The sequence below is a fragment of the Anser anser genome, assembly GCF_964211835.1.
Source record: "Anser anser genome assembly, chromosome: 2".
Classification (NCBI taxonomy): domain Eukaryota; kingdom Metazoa; phylum Chordata; class Aves; order Anseriformes; family Anatidae; genus Anser; species Anser anser.
This window is the reverse complement of record NC_139721.1, coordinates 156,236,997-156,256,763: the sequence shown is the minus strand read 5'-3', so window position 1 is coordinate 156,256,763 and position 19,767 is coordinate 156,236,997. Positions and strand designations below refer to the sequence as shown.

At 40.6% G+C, this 19,767-nt stretch overlaps 1 protein-coding gene across 2 annotated transcripts; it reads left to right on the top strand.

Moving 5' to 3' along the window:
• Positions 1 to 2,687: 2,687 nt before the first annotated feature.
• On the top strand, positions 2,688 to 18,443 carry NUB1 (negative regulator of ubiquitin like proteins 1). Of its 2 annotated transcripts, none has more exons than XM_083824680.1 (15): positions 2,688 to 3,460; positions 5,772 to 5,889; positions 5,979 to 6,140; positions 8,147 to 8,205; positions 8,779 to 8,849; positions 9,694 to 9,876; positions 11,379 to 11,467; positions 12,847 to 12,953; positions 13,824 to 14,010; positions 14,364 to 14,471; positions 14,665 to 14,817; positions 15,723 to 15,869; positions 16,139 to 16,237; positions 17,002 to 17,194; positions 17,770 to 18,443. In XM_083824680.1, the coding sequence occupies exons 2-15, from the start codon at positions 5,773 to 5,775 to the stop codon at positions 17,931 to 17,933; spliced, it is 1,839 nt and encodes a 612-aa protein (XP_083680806.1). In that variant the 5' UTR covers positions 2,688 to 3,460; position 5,772; the 3' UTR covers positions 17,934 to 18,443. The 2 variants fall into 2 exon arrangements, with proteins under 2 accessions (XP_083680806.1, XP_083680805.1); XM_083824679.1 differs by having other exon boundaries at positions 2,689 to 2,916.
• The last annotated feature ends 1,324 nt before the right edge of the window (positions 18,444 to 19,767 follow it).

Below are 19,767 nucleotides of genomic sequence, written 5' to 3'. Positions count from 1 at the left end.
CCATTCAACACAGTTCCAGACTTAAATTCAATCGTGTCTCACACTGATCCAGCCAACATCAGTAGACAGGCAGTGACTGTTCTTAAGGCAAAAGAATATCGAGGTTCCTTAACAAAATTCTCCAAAGATATACTTCAATAGCTTTTACTGATCTTCTTGTTCAGGACTTGCTTAGTAATGTACTTCGAGATGCCATGCTGAAAAGCACCAGCTATTACTGATAGTGATGAGTATGCCCCAGTAACTCCTGAAGAATTTTTCATTCATGTTTAGTAAAAGCACCAGACTGGAGACATCAGTTTGGTAGAAGCATTCATTGTGATTTTTCAATGTTTTCAATTTTTTTTTGATGTTTTCAATAAACTGGCTTGCCACAGGCTCGTTTCCAGCTCAGATACTGATTCCTGTTTCAGTGTAGGCATGAAACATCAATAAGCAATCATAAACACTTAAAGAAACAAACTAAAACAACAGCAAAAAACAGTACTTAGAGTACTTAAAGAAAGATTAGAAAGAAAGAAAAAAAAAAAGAAGATAAAACAGATATGAATAATAGGTATAGGTATAACAGGAATGAAATACTAAATAACCAGACATAAGAAAGTACCTGAGAGAAATATCAAGGGACAATGAATTTTTTGAACTATGTGATACACATTAGCTTTCTATTTACCTGACTTGCTGATTACAGAGTATATTGATTTGTACTGCAGCCTTTCATTACACTGGAGTGTTATTTTTGTTGCATCTCCAAGTCTGTAGACCATAAGAGAATCACATAAAGCTAAAGGAATAACTGAAAAAAATCCCATGATAGCAAGAAGCCACTATAAAAACTATTAAAAATTTAATTTAAGATCATTTTGGCTAGGTACTTGCAGTAAAATAATTGAAAACATTTCAGTGAATGCAACTTAAGCTTTTAAATCAGTATCACAGAAATTTTAAAACCTTATCTAGCCACTTACCTACTCTATAAACCTATTTGACTAAACTAGTGATATTATTTTCTGCAAATACTTTTAAATTGTTTTTAAGGTGCTTTGAATTAGTTATCTTAATTAAACATGGACCTTGAATACCTTGATTTAAAACTCAGTGAAAGTTTATGCACGGACTAAGTAACTCAATCCTTTGTAGGCACTTTCATGCAAACATTTCACCCTTTCCTGAGTCTTCTCCAGCAAACTAGCTTGCTTTGTACTAGCTGGAGCTTAATTATGAAGGGCATTCTGCCTCTGGAGAAGTCTTTCAATTTAATTCCTACGGACATTATGGAAGATAAATTTCAATGAATTTTCATTTGTTAGTGGAGTATTTTTAGTTCTGAGAAAAGTTATATTTCAGGAGACTAAAATATTACACAGGTACATTGCCTGAGGAGAATTCTACTTTTTTTTTTTTTTCTCTAAAGCAGCCTTAGTATAAATGAAAAAAAAGGACACGTTCCATGAGAAAAATGGAAAACTTCAAATATTAGAAAGTCCCAATTCTCAAGTGCACCTGATTTGCAAAACCCTTTGCTGTTTGGAGCTTCTTCATGTTTGGAGATCATGGGGGAGTAACCACCATCACTGCATTACTCTGCTTTAGCAGAGTTTTAAGCACTGAACTCAAGACTGTCATAAAAGCAAGTTCAGTAACAACACCCTTATTTCACCCATGGGCAAACTTGAATGATCTATGCACATGGGGGAGCCTGGAATCCTGAAATTCTAGTTCAGAGTGGTGTTCACAAACCACGATACCTGTGAAGTTCCCATTTTCTAAGCTTCAGTATGCAGCACCCCCACCTAGTCCCCATGACTGGGTAAGGAATATGTTTTACATAAGGACTGACCTGCAGGGCCATCTATTCTGGAATAAGTAATACTCTTGGGCAGTGCTTTCACTCATGTATCAGAGCAGTTAGAAGAAAATCCCTTAGCTGCTGGGACAACTGGGCACAGGAAAGAATTAACCCACAAGTTAAAGTATTCTTTTAATGGGTTACACCAAAAATAATGACATCTTTTACAGGCACCAAAAGGGTTCCAGGAGCAAGCTTTATTCTGATTTCGGGTAGATCCGTGTGGAGCCAGGAGTTGGAGTCGATAATCCTTGTGGGTTCCTTCCAACTCGGGATATTCTGTGTTTCTGTGAGCTGCAAACTTTTAGCAGTCTCTGGTACAAGTTTAACACCAGACAGCCCACCTGGCCTCACAGCCTGTTCCCAGCAAGGGGGCATTACAGGGACCGGAGCAGGAGGTACAATGCATGCACGCGGACCATGACACACAATGTATTTCTCCACTCAGGTCTCTGAATCCAGTTTAACACCCCCACAACAAGCACAAATCTGTTCTCCATCACCACAGGAGAAACTCAAGCTCAAAGAGAAAAGTTCACCCTAGACACAGCAGCAGGGAAGAACCCCCCCTCAGCCCTTCCCCAGCATCTCTCCACCTTTGGGGACAAGCTCCCTCTCAGAGCTGACGCGAACCGCTGCCCCTTTTGCCTCGAGAGCAGAAGGGCTGCAGCTGAAAGAGCCTAGTTATCCCCTGGAAGGCCAGACTCGTGTAGCCATACTTCTTTCGAAGACCTAACACGGCTAAAACACGCCACAGGGCAAACACCAACACCCCGCCCCCCCCCCCCCCCATCCCCTCCCAACTAAGGGCAAAGCGCTAAGATGGCGGCCGGGGCTCGGCTTCAACCACGTGACGCGCGCCCGTCTCCCCGGGCTCCTTCCGGCTTAGCGGAGGCAACCGGCCTCCAGCGGCCTCCGCCACCTCCCTGAGGCAGAGGAGGCGGCCGCCATCCCCCGGAGCCCCCGAGCGGGGCTGAGGGGCAGCCGAGCAGCTCCCCCGAGAGCCCCCCTGAGCCCCTCAGGGACCTGCTGGGCCCCGAGGCCCGGCCTCCGCCTTGGAGGCTCAGGTGGGTGCCCCTCCCCTTCTTGGGATGCGGGGAGATTTTAGGGTCGGGGGCTGTCGCCGTGGTGTCGTGACAGGGGGAGGCTGGGGGTGGTGGCGACAGGGGTTTGGGGTTCTGAAGGTGCTTCGTGTTTTTGCCCGTGGTGCTGCTTGAGGCTCTGCAGCCTCCCTTGAGCCGCGGGGGTACCAAGCAGATGCTCCAGGGAGCTCTGCTTGCCACTATTTAAGCCATATCTTTTTATTATAACCTCTATAATATTATTTACAGCTGCTGTGATATTTATCACTTATAACTGCGCTGAGAATCTTCTGTCCCTTCCCTTAAAAATTTCTTTTTTCACCCTTATTTCTATATTCGTTTGTGTCACCTATGAGGCCAGCTGGCCTCAGAGGACAACCCCCGAGCTACCAGAACTCCCCCTTGCACCCCATAGCCCTGGGGAAATCCCCTCTGATTGTTCACCAAAGCGGTTTTGAGAAAGTCCCTTTAAACCCTTACCGAAAGTGAAAGCATTTCAGGCACACTTGTCGTGCTGGCTGGTGGCAAAGTAAGTCACAAAGGCTTTGTTAGAGATTCTCTTGCAATTTAGTTACGTTGAAATATTAATTTATGATAAACAGTAGATATTTTGCATATAGAGTGATAGATTTTCCTTTGTGAAGGGAAAACATATCTTTTTTTATGCAGGATGGGAAAGGGTAAGTTTAACTGGAGACTCCAGTGTTGTTTTCTGGCTTAATAGATGAGTAAGGAATCACAAATGTACAAAACTATAAAATATCATATTCGTAAAAAGATGAGTGTACAATTTGTAGCTTTATTTATGCATTGCAACTTCAGACTTTGTCTGGATGCCCCAAAGCTGTTGATACCTTTTTGTTTTTCAGGTGTATGTTATGTAGACTTACAGGTATGAGGTGCTTCTTCAGCGTACCCTAAATATGCAAAATCAGTGTTTAAAGTTATTAATGGGAATTATGAGACATATTCTGGAAAAGGAGAACAGCTCTGTCAGTAACTTTAAGACAATCTTTGGAAAATGGAATGTGTGTGTTGCGTTCTGCTTGTAAATACTGTATTTTGCCTTGGCTGTAAGATGATAACAACATCTCAGCAAGAAAAAGCCGGGCTGCCTCACCTGGTTTGGCCAGACGCCATGCAAATTATAGGAAACAAAACAGAAGGGTTGTTAAAGTACCCACTCATACAGTTAGCCACTCTGGCTCTTCTCTGGAAGAGACTCATGTCTTTTTAGCATTCAAAGATTCTTTGTAGCTGGCTAAAGCTGGGGCTGAGATAAGGTTGACAAGTGAATTTAGGAGCTGTTGGATTTTTGCCTATTTTGTTTGTTTGTTTTTGTTTTCAGAAAGCATGTCTTGAGCAAGGAACAGTCTCTGTGCAAATGGGTAGTAGCATCTTATTCCCATATTCTGTCTCCTTCTTCCTGAGTGCTCTGTGCTGATAAACAAGAATAAGAAAATGAAACCACTCTTAAAGAAAAATGAAACCATTTAATCAGTTTTGATGCCAGTCTCAGTGCATAAATGCCAACACTTTAAGTGCCTTTCTATATAAATTAAAAGATGTCTTGCATAGGATTCCAAATGTCCAAAAGCCAAGTGTTCCATGCTTTAATATCCAAATCGATTTTTTTTTTCTGTCGAGATCACTGCGTCTGGCTTTCCTTGCCCTCTCTCTGCCTTCCCTGTTTCTTGTTGTGGTTTTTGTTTGTTTTGCTTTGTTTTCAGGGACACGCTGATGCCCTCACAGAGGTTACTGCTTCCTCTCAGCTGAATAACCTCTGATGATGAATTCAGCCTAAACTATTACCCAGGAGACAGGGAACTGCTCTGTTCAGCCACAACCATCTTCTACCTAGTGATGGGAACTTTATTGCCTGGTGCAGATTTACAGTACACATCGCCTCTAATCTCAGCCTCTGTTCTTTATGTTGCTTGTGCTCAGTGTGCCTTTCCTAACTTTGCAGCGGGAGTGGGAAGAGCATCTCTTGGACTGTGACAAGTGATGCCCTGCTATGTCATTGTTATGATACCAGAATTTTACAGTTCCATTTAATGATACTGTTAAACGTGCTTTCTTGTCAAACGATTGAGATTGGGGAGACAAAGATCTCTCTCATCACTGTAGCAGATCTCACTTTGCTGGAGGGATGAGAACTTTATACTTACAGTTACTTACAGTACTGTAAGTAATACTTACAGTATTCTCATGGCGAGGCTTGTGGTACTGAGATGTTTCTTCATGATAGCTCCTTTCTGTCTTGCCAAAGAGAGTAATAATTCACGTTCAACCACCGCTGGTCTAGAAAGGCTGTTGAAGCAAGGAAGTAAGAGAAGCAGAAAGGCAGAGGTATAGCAAATACATGTTTTAAAAGGGGATTGGAATGAGCAGCCCTTTCCAGGGCAGGGCAGAATTGTATCACAGAGTCTGATGAATCAGCACATTCTGTAATTCCATTTTACGTGAGAGGTTAGGAAGAGATTTAATTCCACTTGAAATACCAAGGTATTTCCAAATACCAAATCCAAAGCTTGAATTGCTCCTGAATTAGCTCTGTCTCGGTCCAGCTTTCACCTTCTTCCCAGGGTTTTTGATAATAGTGTGGTTTTCAGATTCCCCTCATCACCCAAATGCATAGGATGTATTTTATACTCAAGGGGATTGTTTGTTTGCTTTTGTTGTTTGTGTTGTTGTTTTTTCTTTCTTTGTTTTTACAGAGTTCTGCAATATTGCTTAGACTCAGTGAAAAACCACAATATCTTAATGCAGGAAAGCTATATGAAAAGACTGATTATTTTCCTTTCTTTTTCCTTCCAAAAATGCTTTTGTTTTAAAAGAATGGCACAAAAGAAGTATTTAATAGCAAAACTGACAAGTTGCTTACGAGAAGACAAAATTCAGCTATGGAAACCACCATACACAAATGAGAATAAGGAAGCTGGTGAAGAGATGAAGGTAAATATTCTGTCTTGAGTTAGTGTCACGTGCTTTTCGTGTCGTATTACTGGTGTATTTTGCCATTTTTTTTCTTGCTGTTTCCTTAGGAGCTTGCACAGAAATATTCATCCAAGCTGAATATCAATGAGAATGATGCAGAGAATATGCTTGAAGAAATACGATGTAAAGCAGTTGAGCGTGGAACAGGAAATGAAAATTTTAAAGTGACTGGGATTGCAAGACTTGATATATATCTGCCTCGTAGAAAAGTAAGTGCCATTGCAGAAAAGTTAGGATAAGTACCTTTATTCTACAGCCTTTTGAGTTCAAGTTTTGCATCTAATTCAAATGTTTTCACTTCCTCAACTTCTTGGGGTGATTTGCATAAGAGATCTGTGTAGAGGTATAAAAAATATGTTGGGGAGAAGTTCTTTAGGTATATTTTAGTTTCCCAGATACACAGAAATAGCACAGCAAAGGAATATAATAGAATATAATATTGAGAGATTAGTAATTGTCTTCCCTTTAGGATTTAATGAGAAATGATCTTTCAATTAAGAAAAGTACATTAGATTTAAGTGTCTGTCTAGTTCAATTTGATTCCTTCTGACTTAACCACTCACATTAGCAGTAAAGAGCAGATATATTTTTTCTGTTGTGAAATACCTGAAGTTGCATTAGCATATGAATATCACTTTATTACCACTATCATTGTTTGAATGACAGCTTTAATTTAAAAAAAAAAAAAAGAAAACTTTAAGTGCAATAAGCAACTTGAATGCAGTGTCATCTTAGGCTGTGTGTAGATGATGATATCAAAAAGAACTCCTTTGGCTTTTAACCATGGCATTTGGCAGGGTTCTTACAGTGACTTTACATCATCCTCGTGTAACTCCTCCAGCCCAGGCAGCTAACTACACCTACTTTAAGGTACATCCGGTGTTTGAACTTGGAAACGAGAGGGGTGGTTTTCTGTTACGATGGTACACATCTATTCTAAGTCAGGACCAAAAAACTTGACCTAGTTAGAACTGCACTAAGGATTGCCCCTTTAAATCCAGGATTCAGCCTTTAGTTCATGCGTAGCACACACCAGAATAATGAAGTGAATCCGACTAAGTCGGTGTCATGCTAGTCACCCTACTGGATTCTGTGGCTACGTCTACCCTAGTCAGCTCAGCCCCCATGGGGCCAGCTGGCTGCTGTTCCACAGTCAGACATCCTGTGGATTGGTAACATCATCTCTGATGCAGTTTTGCCCAGGCCTCCTGGTGTTCTGCCAAGCCATGACCAGGTGCAGTGTGAGGGCTGATGTGGGCCAGGGACTGATTTCCATCAGCTTGGACACAGCTGCTCGGCTTTGAAAGCTGAGAGGAATCACAAGTTGAACAGGCCTTTGGTTAGGGTTTTTAGCAGTGCAGACAAAGCCAGTCTCTGGCAACAGCTGCGATCTCCAGGCAGTTCCCAGTTTTGATCCTGCTCTGTGGGAGCAGCATCTTCCCCAGTGCTCTATATCTTCATCTACTCTGATAACAGTAAAAGAGAACTCCCCTACTTAGGGACACTTAGATTGTAGTCATTGGCAACAGAAGTGAGTGGTCACTCTGGAAAAGGGCAATATTTTCTACTGAAGACAATGATCTTAGATAACATCTGCTTCAGAAGGATTTTTTTTGTTGTTGTTGTTACTGAATAATTTAAAAAACACAGCACAGTCATAATTGTTCTCTCTCCTGTAGTGAAAATTAATTACTAGGGGACGTGATGGGCGAAAGGGTAGAGGGTGTTAAGTGATTGCCATGCAGTTAAAGCAAACAAATAGTTTCATAATTCCTCTTTTCAATGCTACTGGGCATAAGGGAATTAATTCATTTAAAATTCCAGTTTATCTAATCTGGGGCCAGACACACTAATAAGGAATTAATCATAACTTAGCCAGTCACAGGTGAGTGGCATAATTACAAAGCAGAGTTCAGATTGGAAGTGCATAATTAAATTAGTCAGTTTAAATTGCTTGGTTCTGAATTTGGATTTATCTAATTCTCCATCTTCTGCCGTTGTAATGCTTATTTTTAGCACTGCATAGCAAGTGCAAGACTCCCTGGCCAGAAATTACTAATATGTATGCCAAGCCATAACCCTGTTAACATGATTATTATTTGAGGAAGAAATTGTAGTTGTTGTAAAACAGTTGATTAAGAAAATGTCCAAAGTATCTTGATATCATGCTCTTTTCCTTCCCTCCTCCTTACCCCACCCAATATAATTACTACAGAGCAGAAAAATCCCACTGGAAACTAGCCTGTTCATCACAGGCAAGGAGCTCAGATCACAGTAAGTGCAATCACCTTTGGTTCTTCTCTTCTGAAGTAGCATACTGTCATACGGTACTAAAAAATACAAATGGTGCGCTATTTATTGCGTTGTCTTGAGCGTTTTCTTAGCATTGAGTATGTCTGAATAGGATGTCCAGCGACCCTGTAGGGCAGTTCTTCATGTAAAAAGCAGTTGTTTAACAGATACAAAAAAAAGGAAACTTACAACTGTGGAAGGAGACTCTCCTCTATAAATCACCAACAAGTACCTGGGAAGGCACCACTGATCAATACTCCAAATCTGTAACAGTTTTTTTGAACAGTGACCATCAGCTTCTCTCCCTTCTGTATGTTTAACCATACTAAAATCAGATCCTTTTCTGCCTGTTTTGCTTTTCCCATTTTGTATCCCATCTTTTCCCTAAGCGATTTCGAAAGCTTTCTGATGCTATTTTTATTTTTAGCAGCCTTTTGTAGCAAAAGGTTAAACCAGTTATGAACATATTCATTTTCAAGTTTTGTCACTATTCTAATAGAAATATTGTTTATCCTTACAATTTTATATTAATGGGTGCAATGATTTATTTCGCAGGATAGCACAGGAACATGCGTTAAAAGAAAATGCTATCAAAATAATCATAAATAAGAAGCAGCTTGACCTGGGTATGTATCTCTCTCTAGTTGAGTATACTTCTGTGTTTTCCATTTTATTGCTTCTCAGAAGCAAAGTTTCTTGCAATTTTATTAATTTCTAAAATCCCCAAGGAATAGCAGTTATATTTGTCAGGTTTTGCTCTACAGGAAATGTAAGAAATCATAATGATCAAAACCTCAGGAAGAATTAGAGTGATTATATGAATCCCTTCAGAAAGTAGATTTTCATCATTTATTAAGTGTTGAAACGCCCAAAGTATGTTTAAGAGGAACCATAAACTTCTCCAAAATCCATATTGTATAACAGCACATTCAAAAACTTTTTGTAATGTCTTACACATGTTCAACTTCACCTACTTTCTTTTTATTGATTCCCTAAGCATATTTAGTTCCCTTGGAAGAGGTCAGATGTAGTTAAAGCCATAAACTTGATAATAAGAACTTGGCTTCGATTCCCACTTCATCTGTCCTGGTACTGTTGTGGTGTATGATTCTGGACACGTTTAACCTCACATTATTCCACTTTTTTTCCTGGAGATCAACTAACTGAAACACTCATATTTCTTGAACGCTTTGGAAAAAAGCAAGCGAAGAAACATACCAGTCATTTTAAAAGCATTTTTAAAATGCCAGTCTGCTTCTGGTTTCTGAATTTCTGCTGAAGAGGTCAGCAGTTGTCAGTGGTTTTGACTGAGTACTTGGGTCTAGTAATTACTGTAGTTCTCCAGTACAGTGCAAGTAAGGCAAGGGGCTGTTTAGGTTGTTTTTTATTTTCCAGTGGCAGTACAACATAAAATGGTCTCTCTTCGTAAATCCGGTATTTGTATTTCATTCATCATGCTTTATTTTGCAGGAAGAACTCTTGAAGATCAAGGCGTAACACACAATGCGAAAGTGATGGTACTTCAGCTGGAACAGAGCGATGAGGAAACTAAAAGAAAGGTTCAGGAAGAAGAACTTCAACGCAAGAAAGAAAAGGACATAAGTGACAAGATGCAAAGAACTAAGAAGGGTTTGGAGATTCTAGCAGAGAGAGGTGAGGGAGAATTGGTTTGGAGGTGGAGAGCTAGGCACTTGTTAACTCTCGAAGATCAAAACCTGTCCTCTCAGTGGCCTTTCAGTTTAGAAGAGTACCTCTACCATGACGAGACTTCAACTTACACTGTTGTAGTTTTCTGACAACTCTAAAACTGACTTTTAAGTTGATTAAAACTTCCTCTTCTACTCTAACTCCTATAAAACTGGAATGCTAGAAAATATTTGGCACTTTGAGACGGATATAAAATGAATCAATTATTATTTAATTGGCACTTGACAGTTAGGGGACTGACAACGCTGAGAACAGGCTTTAAATTTATTGTACACATAAGCACAGTGGAATAATGTATTAGCAGTCATTACACACTTTTTTGTAGTTTCCCTCAGATATGACTGTGCGTAACCATGGTTTCATTGTGCAGAACAGCTCACTTGTCATTCTGATCTATAATGTGGCTGTTCTTTTCTCACTGTGTTTGATGCTGATTGCTAGCAACCGTGGATTAAGTTAAAGGGATATAGTCAATTTAACAGTAATAATTTTTCAAAATGAGGTTAAGTGTGTCCATGAGTTGCACTGCTAGATGGTGAGTTTAAATCATTTTGCTACTTTATTGTTTGAAAAATCCACAAACAAGAAACTGAAATTGAGTATGTAACGAATTCCTGCCAAATGCAAAAAAAAAATACGTGAACAAAGCTGCTTTTAACAGTCAATGACAGCCCGTTTCTTACTATAATGTCATATTTTGAACAAGTTAAAAGAAGTGATTCCTTTTATTGACTTAAGGGGTAATTTAGATCCCAACCCTTGAATCCTGTATAGGGCATTTTAAAGATATTTACCACTGTCAGTTATAGCACAATGCCAGAGTGTGGCATGGAGTCCATAATGGCTTCATAGGCTCAAGGCTGTCTTCAAAGCTATGTGAAATTTAAAAAAGATTTAACAAACCTTTTGTAAACTTTTAATCTCAGCAAACTCCTCTTAATTGTCTTTTGTTTATAAGAAAAACATCTTTTCATTTTAAATTAAATGTAGGTGAGAACAAAATTGATAGTTTGGTCATAAACATTAAATATATGGGGAATGGAAAACACTGAGCTGTATTTTTGTTTTGTTTTTTTATCAACTGTGCTGAGGGTTTTCTTGTATTCTGTAGACTTTATTTGATAAAGGATTTCAAGTGTCATATAAAATGTAGGTGTTTTTGTCTTCTGCAAAAAAAATCTTTACAATTCATGTAAATTAAGTTGGGTCTAAATTTCTGGATGATGATAGCTCACTAAGTAAGAGGCCCTAAAAGTTTCTTGTGCCTGGCTGGTCGAGGCCATTGGTGGTAGGTCTGTCCAAAACCAGCCTTCATATGTAATTCAGATTTTTTTGGTTTTATTTGCTTTTTGTTTAACCATGCACTTAATGACGTAATCTTATGACAGCAATGTTATTTTGTTGGAAGGTGGTACTTGAAACTAAGACTGCTTTTTCTTATGTTTCAGAGGAGTACTTAGATCCAGATACTACTCCATATCTAGATATAGCTAATCAGACTGGGAGGTCAATCGAGATTCCTCCTCAAGCTAAAAAAGTAAGTAAAAATTACCTTATAAAGGTAATAAAATAGCTTTGTGAAGCCTAATTAGTGAAGTATGTCAAATGTGAGATTGAAATACTCAGGCTTTTGGGGGATTGTACACTGGGTCCAGTAGATGTATGCTTAATAGAAATAATTTTGAAATAAAAGTAGAACTCTATAACTGGGAATACTTTAGTCATCTCAAGACAGACCCCTAATTGCTGATATAATCGATGTAATCTTGCCTTATTTTTGTGTTTTAAGATGAGCTATAACTTTGTTATATCATACCACCTGTTGTTAATTTGAGTTGCCCTAGAACCACATGAAAATAACTTGTTCTTTAGGCTCAGTTGGTTTCAGTTGGAAACTTGCTGAGTCTCACAAAATCGGACTCTTCAAAAATAGTTTTGAGATCTTTGGCACTGTGACCTCTCTCAGATTTAAATCTGTTCACGTTCAAGGCCAACATTCTCAGCTGAAAATTTTTGGCTGGGTGCGTGCATTGAATTGTAGTAGGAGTGACGCACCTGATGTTGCGGTCTGAAGCAGAAGAGTGGTGGTAGATGCTGTCTTTTCAGCTTTTTGGATTTGAAGACAAATAAAAATTCTCTACAAAATGCTTGGAATTATGCCCAGTATAAAAAAAAAGGGGGGGGGGGAGGAATGAGCAGGCCCCAACATGTGTTAATTGCAGCTCTAGCATCAGTTTTCTGGTTCATCTCAAGTTTCTGGATGATTGGAAAAAATAACTGTCCATTTCTACAATGCATATTGTCGTGATGAAGTGCTGAAAGTAGTAACTCGCACTAAGAGTTGAAGCATCAAATGTGTAATCACACAAGCTTTCATCACTATTGAACATGGGTGAGAAGAACTATTGCAGATTGTTTCTATCAAGAAATATTATTTGTATTTCCATTTGTCATACTGCAGGAACTAGAGTGTTTTCCTGCCACGTTCAAGGTTTAATTTTCAATTCTGAGGTTTTGCAGGAGGTGAATTGTTAAAGTTTACAAGGTAGTGTTAATAACTAAGCGAAACAAATTTGATACTGGTAGGAAGTGTAGGACCTACAAAGTACTTAGCTTTTTATCAGTCATTATTGAAAATCTATCTAGGGTTTCGGTCTTAAATTTGGTACAGCATCTCATGTGTCAGCAGCATTCGTTGCTTTTAATTAGACAATACCTTAATATTAGTAGCTGGGAGGAAAGTATGAAGCAATGTTGAAATAGTGTTGATCTTACTGAACTGATAGAATGGTACTTTTTTAAAAGGAACAAGAGCACTATTGGATTTCCTAGATATCACTTTTCAGTTATAAAAGTGAGCTGGGGGGAGTGCAGAAATGTCTCAGTATGTTTTTCATAGGCACTTCATGTTTTCAGGCACTCGTGCTGGCAATGGGTTATCATGAGAAGGGCAGAGCGTTAATGAAGAAGAAAGAATATGAAATAGCACTGCCATATTTGTTGGATGCTGATAAACACTTCTGGTAAGAACCTTTTTGAGTCCTTATACCTGGCTTTCCTGTACTCTCAACCAAATATAGGAACGCTGTTAGGTCTGCCTGTGCCTGTAATTCAGGGCCTGTTTTGCCCAGGGTTACTTCACTCCCCCTTTGCAGACGGGAAATAGCAGACAAAGGCTCTGACTTTTGGTGACAGGTGGCTTCATGGAGAACAGCTGAAACAGATACTGCCACTGGGCAATTTAGTCTTTCATATAACATAAACAAACCATCAATATTCATGTACTGGGCTATAGATTGCTGTTGCTGGACAAGCAGATACAGCTACTCTTTTGCAATTGCTCCTGTGAAGGAATAATTTCCTGCAAAGGGTGGAGCAGATAGCAGAGGTCAGTAAGCACGTCAGGGTTTCTGCAGGTAAACTATTTTGCTGTCAGCAGTCAGAACCTGAAGTTGCTCTTTTGAGAACACCAAAAGTATCATTGTCCCCATCTGCTTCTCATCTGTGTGGGCACGCAAGGAGACTGGCACAGAACCCCGCGTGATCACTTGCACTGAGGAAGATGATTGATCTCTGTCCTCTTAAAGGTTACGTGGGGTTTAATTAATCCTGCATTTAAAGAGATGCTATCTTGAATAGTAACAAAATGAATTGTGACTCGTAATTCTTTGAGGTGTAGTGTTATCATTCATGTCCTATGTATTAGTGAATATGTTGGGAGATTGGTGTTTTATTAAAGTTCCATTGGTGTCAGTTTGCCTCAAATAAGAAGCACATGCTTCCTCAAATATGTGAGTGTACATACTTCTAGCATGTTGCTTCATTAGTATTAAAAAAAAAAAGGGTAAAAAAGCAAACAACCACCCCCCAAAAACTAAATTTTTGTTTTGCAGTGAGTGTAGCACAGAGCTGCTGAACACCGTCGATAATTATGCAGTGCTGCAGCTGGATATAGTGTGGTGCTACTTCCGCCTGGAGCAGCTGGACTGCTTGGATGATGCCGAGAAAAAGCTGACCACAGCCCATAGATGCTTCCAGAGGTGCTATGGGGAGAACCACGAAAGGCTGATTGATATCAAAGTACGATGGTTTGATTTAATTTAGATGGCTTTGGTTTTTTCTACATATATTCAGTTATTGCTCAAATATTACAAGGCCTTCTTGTAGAAGTTTAATGTTTTCTCATGCTTCCTTAGCTGGTTATCTAGTTGTGTCACTGCCAGCATGGTGAAAGTGTTGGACCTGACAACAAGATCACAGCAAACATGTGCTTAAATGCACAGACGCCCCTGTTCTAGACGTGATGCTTTCTCTGCATACTAAGTGCTGTATATTAGAGACTACATTTTCTTTGTATAGTCTTCTGTTGGTAACGGATTCACGTTCTTATTTATGTTTCCCCTTCTTCCTCCCTTTGTTTAACAATTCTTTAGGGAAGCTATGGTCGTGAGAAGGTTTTATTTCTACGGCTTTACCTTCTTCAGGGGATAGGACACTATCACAGCGGTAGAGAAAAGGAGGCTGCTGAGTACATTCAGAGGGTAAGATGCAACTAGGGAAAACTTTCAGGTTGTTCACACTAGGAACCTTATTCAAGGAAAAGTGCTCCTGTGTTTGGGTTCTGTGTTGCACCTGCCTGTTGTTTGCTTGCTCAGAAAAATGGGGAGAAACTTTTTCTCCATTTGTATGTTAGCAACAGTGTTGGTAACACCACTTTGTGCCCTTTACATACAGGCATCTCGTTTATATGAAGAGCTGTACATAGATCCTGAAAAAGTCTATCGCCTGTCGCTCCTGGGATTCTCCGAACAGGAAGCTCGCCTTGCCCTGCGAGCGTGTCATGGGAATGTGGAGCATGCTGCCAATCTCATCACCAACAGGAGAGAGGTATGGTGCAGGACTGTATCTCTTGGGGTGTCTGTTAGATCGTGTCTTGCGTGACTAATGCACCGTGGTGCTAAATTAAGGACTTTGATTATTCTGCTTTGGCGCTGTTACTGTAACTAACAGCTTGACATCTGCTGCCACAAGTTTGAAACCAAAACTTAACAAAACAAGAGAACCTCTATCCCAAAACACATGGGATGAGAGAGCCAAAGACCTGTGGATATGCTACAGAGGTACATTGGAAGGGTTTGCCCCAGTGTTTGCTACTCAGCTCTTGCCCTGTATGCAAACAAAGCCACCATGGTCAAAGTTATCACTCCTGGCATGGGAGACAGGAGGCTGCACACTCAAGTGCTGTTAGGGAGACCGTGAGGCTGCACTGTATTGCTTTGGGTTTACAAGATCCATGAGGGGAAAAGGCTGTTCTCTGTTGGTGTGAAAGAGGCTGGGGGTGTTGTCTGGATTTGAAGCGCCTGAACTTACTTTTGGTATGTCAAGGTGGCACTTCTGGACTTCAGACACTGAAATGTGGATAGAAAAGTCAAATGGCGAAGAGAACTTGCTGGCCACGTGCCCAGTTCTGACTGTATGTCCTTGGCAAGTCTTGTCTACAGGCCCATCTGCCAAATGGGTTTATCACTTACCACAGAGGGCCTATAATAGCTGTGATAGCATAAGAATCTGATCTGCTGAGACTTCAGAGCAGAAGTACAGCCACAGTGCTTGCTCATGGGAATACAACTTTATTTAGGGATGAGTGTCTGGCAGCAAAATCTATATTTAAAACAAGAAATCCTTTTTCCTCAAGAAATTCAAACACAAGTAAATCCAAGAAACCATATGCACCAGAGGAAGGCTGAAGTATTGCCATGCACAGATAGCTTTGTAATGCTGTGTTCTTGCAGGAAAAAGCACAGATAAGGAGGGAGGAGAGAGCTAAAAGAAGGCAGCGACTAGAAGACATAAACACCTTGAAAAGTATGGGCTATTCAGAGAGAGCTGCTCAAGTAGCTCTTCATCATGCACAAGGAAACCTGGACCAAGCCTTTAAGGTAAGTGGTTTTCAGGAGCAGTGCTTCCGTACCAAAGCAAATACATTTGGGGGGTGAATTGCTTAGCAGATTTTCTGCCTTCTGTATTGGTTAGCTCAGAGCAACCCTTTTTTGAACTGTAATGACTGAACTTCTTCCTGACCCAGTGAATCAAACATCAAAGATGGCTGAGGTTTTGCTTGTATCAACCGTAGGGCTAAACAAACATCCATACTGAGGGCTAATATGACTGCATTGCTCTATTCTGACCGCTCTCTGTTTTACTGTAGTTTATTCTGGACAATCCAGAATTATTGTTGGAAAATGATGATGACGATGATCCCGTGGCCATGGACCAGTTTCAAGTATCCCAAGAAAGTATTGATCAAGTAAGTCAGACCTTTTTCTTTCTCGGGAGCTGGTAGTCATGTTTATGAATTATGCCTTCAGCCCCACCAGATCTTCCTTAAGCGAAGCTGTACAAATATTCTTTGTCCCGTGTCCCTCATGAGCTGTCACACTTCCATTGTCTCACATCCGCCCCTCGCAGTGAACTCGCTCTCCGGCTGAATTGTAATTCCTGTTTACTTCCTGCCCCTCACACCAAGCTGTTGTGCACAAATGCTAAGGGAAGTGTGTGCACCCGAATGCTCTAACCCTAAAAGGACAGCAGATGAGAAATGCATTCAATTCTTTAAGCATATTGTAGTGCACAAGGGAAAGAGTTGGCATGTGCCTTTCTCACCACAGGCCATCTGAAAAGCTCCACGATAGTTTGTGTGGCTCTGCAATTAGTGTCAGACAGGCAGGAAAACTATACTGCATAGAAAAAGTAAATAGCATTCCAGGAATGTGAATGTGCTGGAGTGCTTTGAAGTTTCCTTTTGAAAACAGACGAAGAGTTGGTCTGATGTTAAACAAGAGGCTCTTGATTCTGCTCAACATCCCCATTCCTTTAATAGGTCACTGCCCTGTTGTTAACTGTTCCAGTAAGCCAGAGTCAGTGTCCTGGAATTCCTGGTATGCAACGCTTTCCTCTGTGCGAGAGGAGTGACTGTCAGATGCACAGTCAGATTCCTGTCAGTCACTGATGCTGAATGAGCTTGGATTTCTCCATATGTACTGATTTTTTTTTTTTCCCTCGCTCCTGTAGCTGATGTACATGGGTTTCAGCCACGAGTCGGCAAAGCAAGCTTTAAAGGTCTTTAAAGGCAACATCCACTTAGCTTCCCAGACCCTGGCTCACTATGGGGGAGTTCTGCCTGCCTCATTGCAGCTGTCTTCTGAAGGTTCCAGTCCATCAGAAGAATCTGCTTCATCTAAAGACTCGCCCACAGAGTCTGCAGGTAAGAATTCCTGCGTGCCCCAAGCACCTAACACTAAGCACTCCCACCTACCTGTACTCATCACGCCAATTAGGATTAAAACCAAACCAACCTCTCCCTGCCTGTACCCTTTCAGAGAGCGAGCAGTAAGTTAAGACTGTCATTCTTCCTGGACCTACACCACTGTAGGTGATGATTTTTGGCTTGCTAATACCTGATTTCTGATTGCTAAGAAGTTTTATTCCAAATTTGTGCTGTACAGTAGCTGATTTGACTGCGTATCCCATACTGTGATACAGCTGTAACCGATACTCACCACTTACCAGGGAGGAGCATTGCACACTCTCTCTCCCCCATGAGCTGTCAGAGCTCTAGGGATCCCCGTTGTACATCTAAGGGCTTTCCTACAGCCTTACACAGTAGGACAATTTGCCATCCTGTAACAGCTTCGGTAGAGCAATTTGAAACAAGAGGTGGTTTTACAGTAACTGGTTCTCGAAGAGCAGTGGTGGTGGCGAAAGGGGGAAAGTATAAACTTCTTCCAGCAATGAAATCACCGCTGTTTTCTGGGTTTTGTTTTTCTTTTTTAATTGAAGGTTCTTCTAGTTCACCGACAGACGAAGACATGGAGACCGATGCAGTCAATGAAATCCTAGAGGATATTCCTGAACACGAAGAGGATTATCTGGATTTAACACTGGAGGAGGAAGAACAGATCATTCATGAATACTTATCCTATATACAAGTACCACAGCATTAAATCTCATTACCTCTACTTCAGTTACATGCTTTTCCCCTGACAAATTGAGTTTGGATTATAAACGCATCTTCAGCTTATCTCTTACTAAATGCCTTGAATTCAGTTAAACTGTAGGTGAAACACTTAATTCCTGCGTATTTATAAATCTGCTTAAAGCCTACATTTGTGATACGTTGTAATTTATTGTCATAGCAGAAAAATAGAAGCGTTTATTTTCAGAAGAAAATTTAATAGAACTTAACTATATTTTTATTGTGAAATAAGTTGATTCACTTAGAATACAGGTAAATAAGCATTTCTATGCCATTTTAAAATACCAGCTTTAAAAATTGTTTGTAAATGAGAAACCTAGCTGATGAGGCTGTAGAGGTAACTATTTACAAACCGTTCTTTTCTTCTGAAAGATTTCTAAGAGTCATTTATGTATCCGTGCATGGATTTGTACTGCGTCTTGCTTGTCACTTCATGCAGGTGTTACACAGGCAATAAAGATAACTATATGCTGCTTCAGCTTTCCGTCAGTCTTCTGTTCTTTGCTCTTAAAAAGCTGCAGGAACCCTTCCGTAAGCTCTGCGTGTGTCTAGGGGGGGCATTTCAGTTTGTACCTAAATAACCAATTTTCCCAAGCAGCTGCCCCTCCTCTTGCAGGTACCTGACATACCTCAGATGGATCGAACTGTTTCATTTCATGCAGACCAGTTTCTTTAACTGGCTGTTGAACAAAACCCAGCTCAGCCACTATCGCAGTGGTTGTACCCAGCTAAATGGGTTCTCAACGTTGTGGAGAAGTACTTGGGTTTGAGTGCCTTTTTATAGCACCCAGGTTTCTGCTCTGTAAGCACTCCTCTCCGCATGGAAGGCAAGTTCACCGTGCTTTAGCTCTTAAAAAATGTTTTATTTACTTTCAGTAGCTCCAGTCTCGCGGTAGAGGGAGCTCATGTCCTACCTGCTCCAGGCAGAGGCGCTGAAGCTGGTGGGAACGCAGAAACTAGCCAGGATCTTTGCTTAGAGGTAGGTCCAAAAAACCAAGAACCTTTTATGTGGTGCCAGTTTATTCTTACCCAGCACTTACTGATGGGGAAATGAGGACTTGCAGTTGTGTTAGGGCGAACACAGTGCTGTAAGTAGAGCCACGGCCTGCAACACGACAGCACCATTCCAGTTACGGATTTGATAGGTCTCAGTAGTGGACTTCTTTTTTTCCTGGCTACTTTAGCCAAGGGCAGCAAAAAGCAGGGAATGATTATACCGTAAAGGAACTATTTGTGTTTACTTCACACTTGTGCATCAAGACAAATGCTACAAAAATGGGGTAGTTTTGTATCTTGTCCTCATAGGTTGAAGCGTTTCTAAAGCCAGTAATACAAACTTCTGAGGAAAAAAACAGCAATTGTTAAATCCCATTTCTCTAGAGGAGAGCACTGAGGAACCCCTGAATGATACTGAGCAAAAAATATATATATACAACAAAATGGGGAAAAAAGTAAATAGAAAAAGCATGTAGTTTTGACAAGAAATAGGTGGGAAAGTATGAATTTATGCTTTCCTTCAGCTAAAAGGTTCACAAACCTCCTGGCATGACGGCATTGCCTTATGCTAGCCCATAGGCATGCGCTGAAGGCAGCATTTGGCTGCACAGGGCTCGTTTCTCTTCTTTGAAGTGGCTCGCATAGCAAAGTGGCAATGACAGCTCAAGAAGTGCACGTTTGTCCTTGAGGAATTTAAAATTAGCATCACAACATGCAGTGTCTGCCAGAGAAGCCATTCCTCAGTGATGTAATTCTGCCAGCACTGCCCCCGAGTAACTGTGCGTGCAGTTTTAACCCGGGTGGGA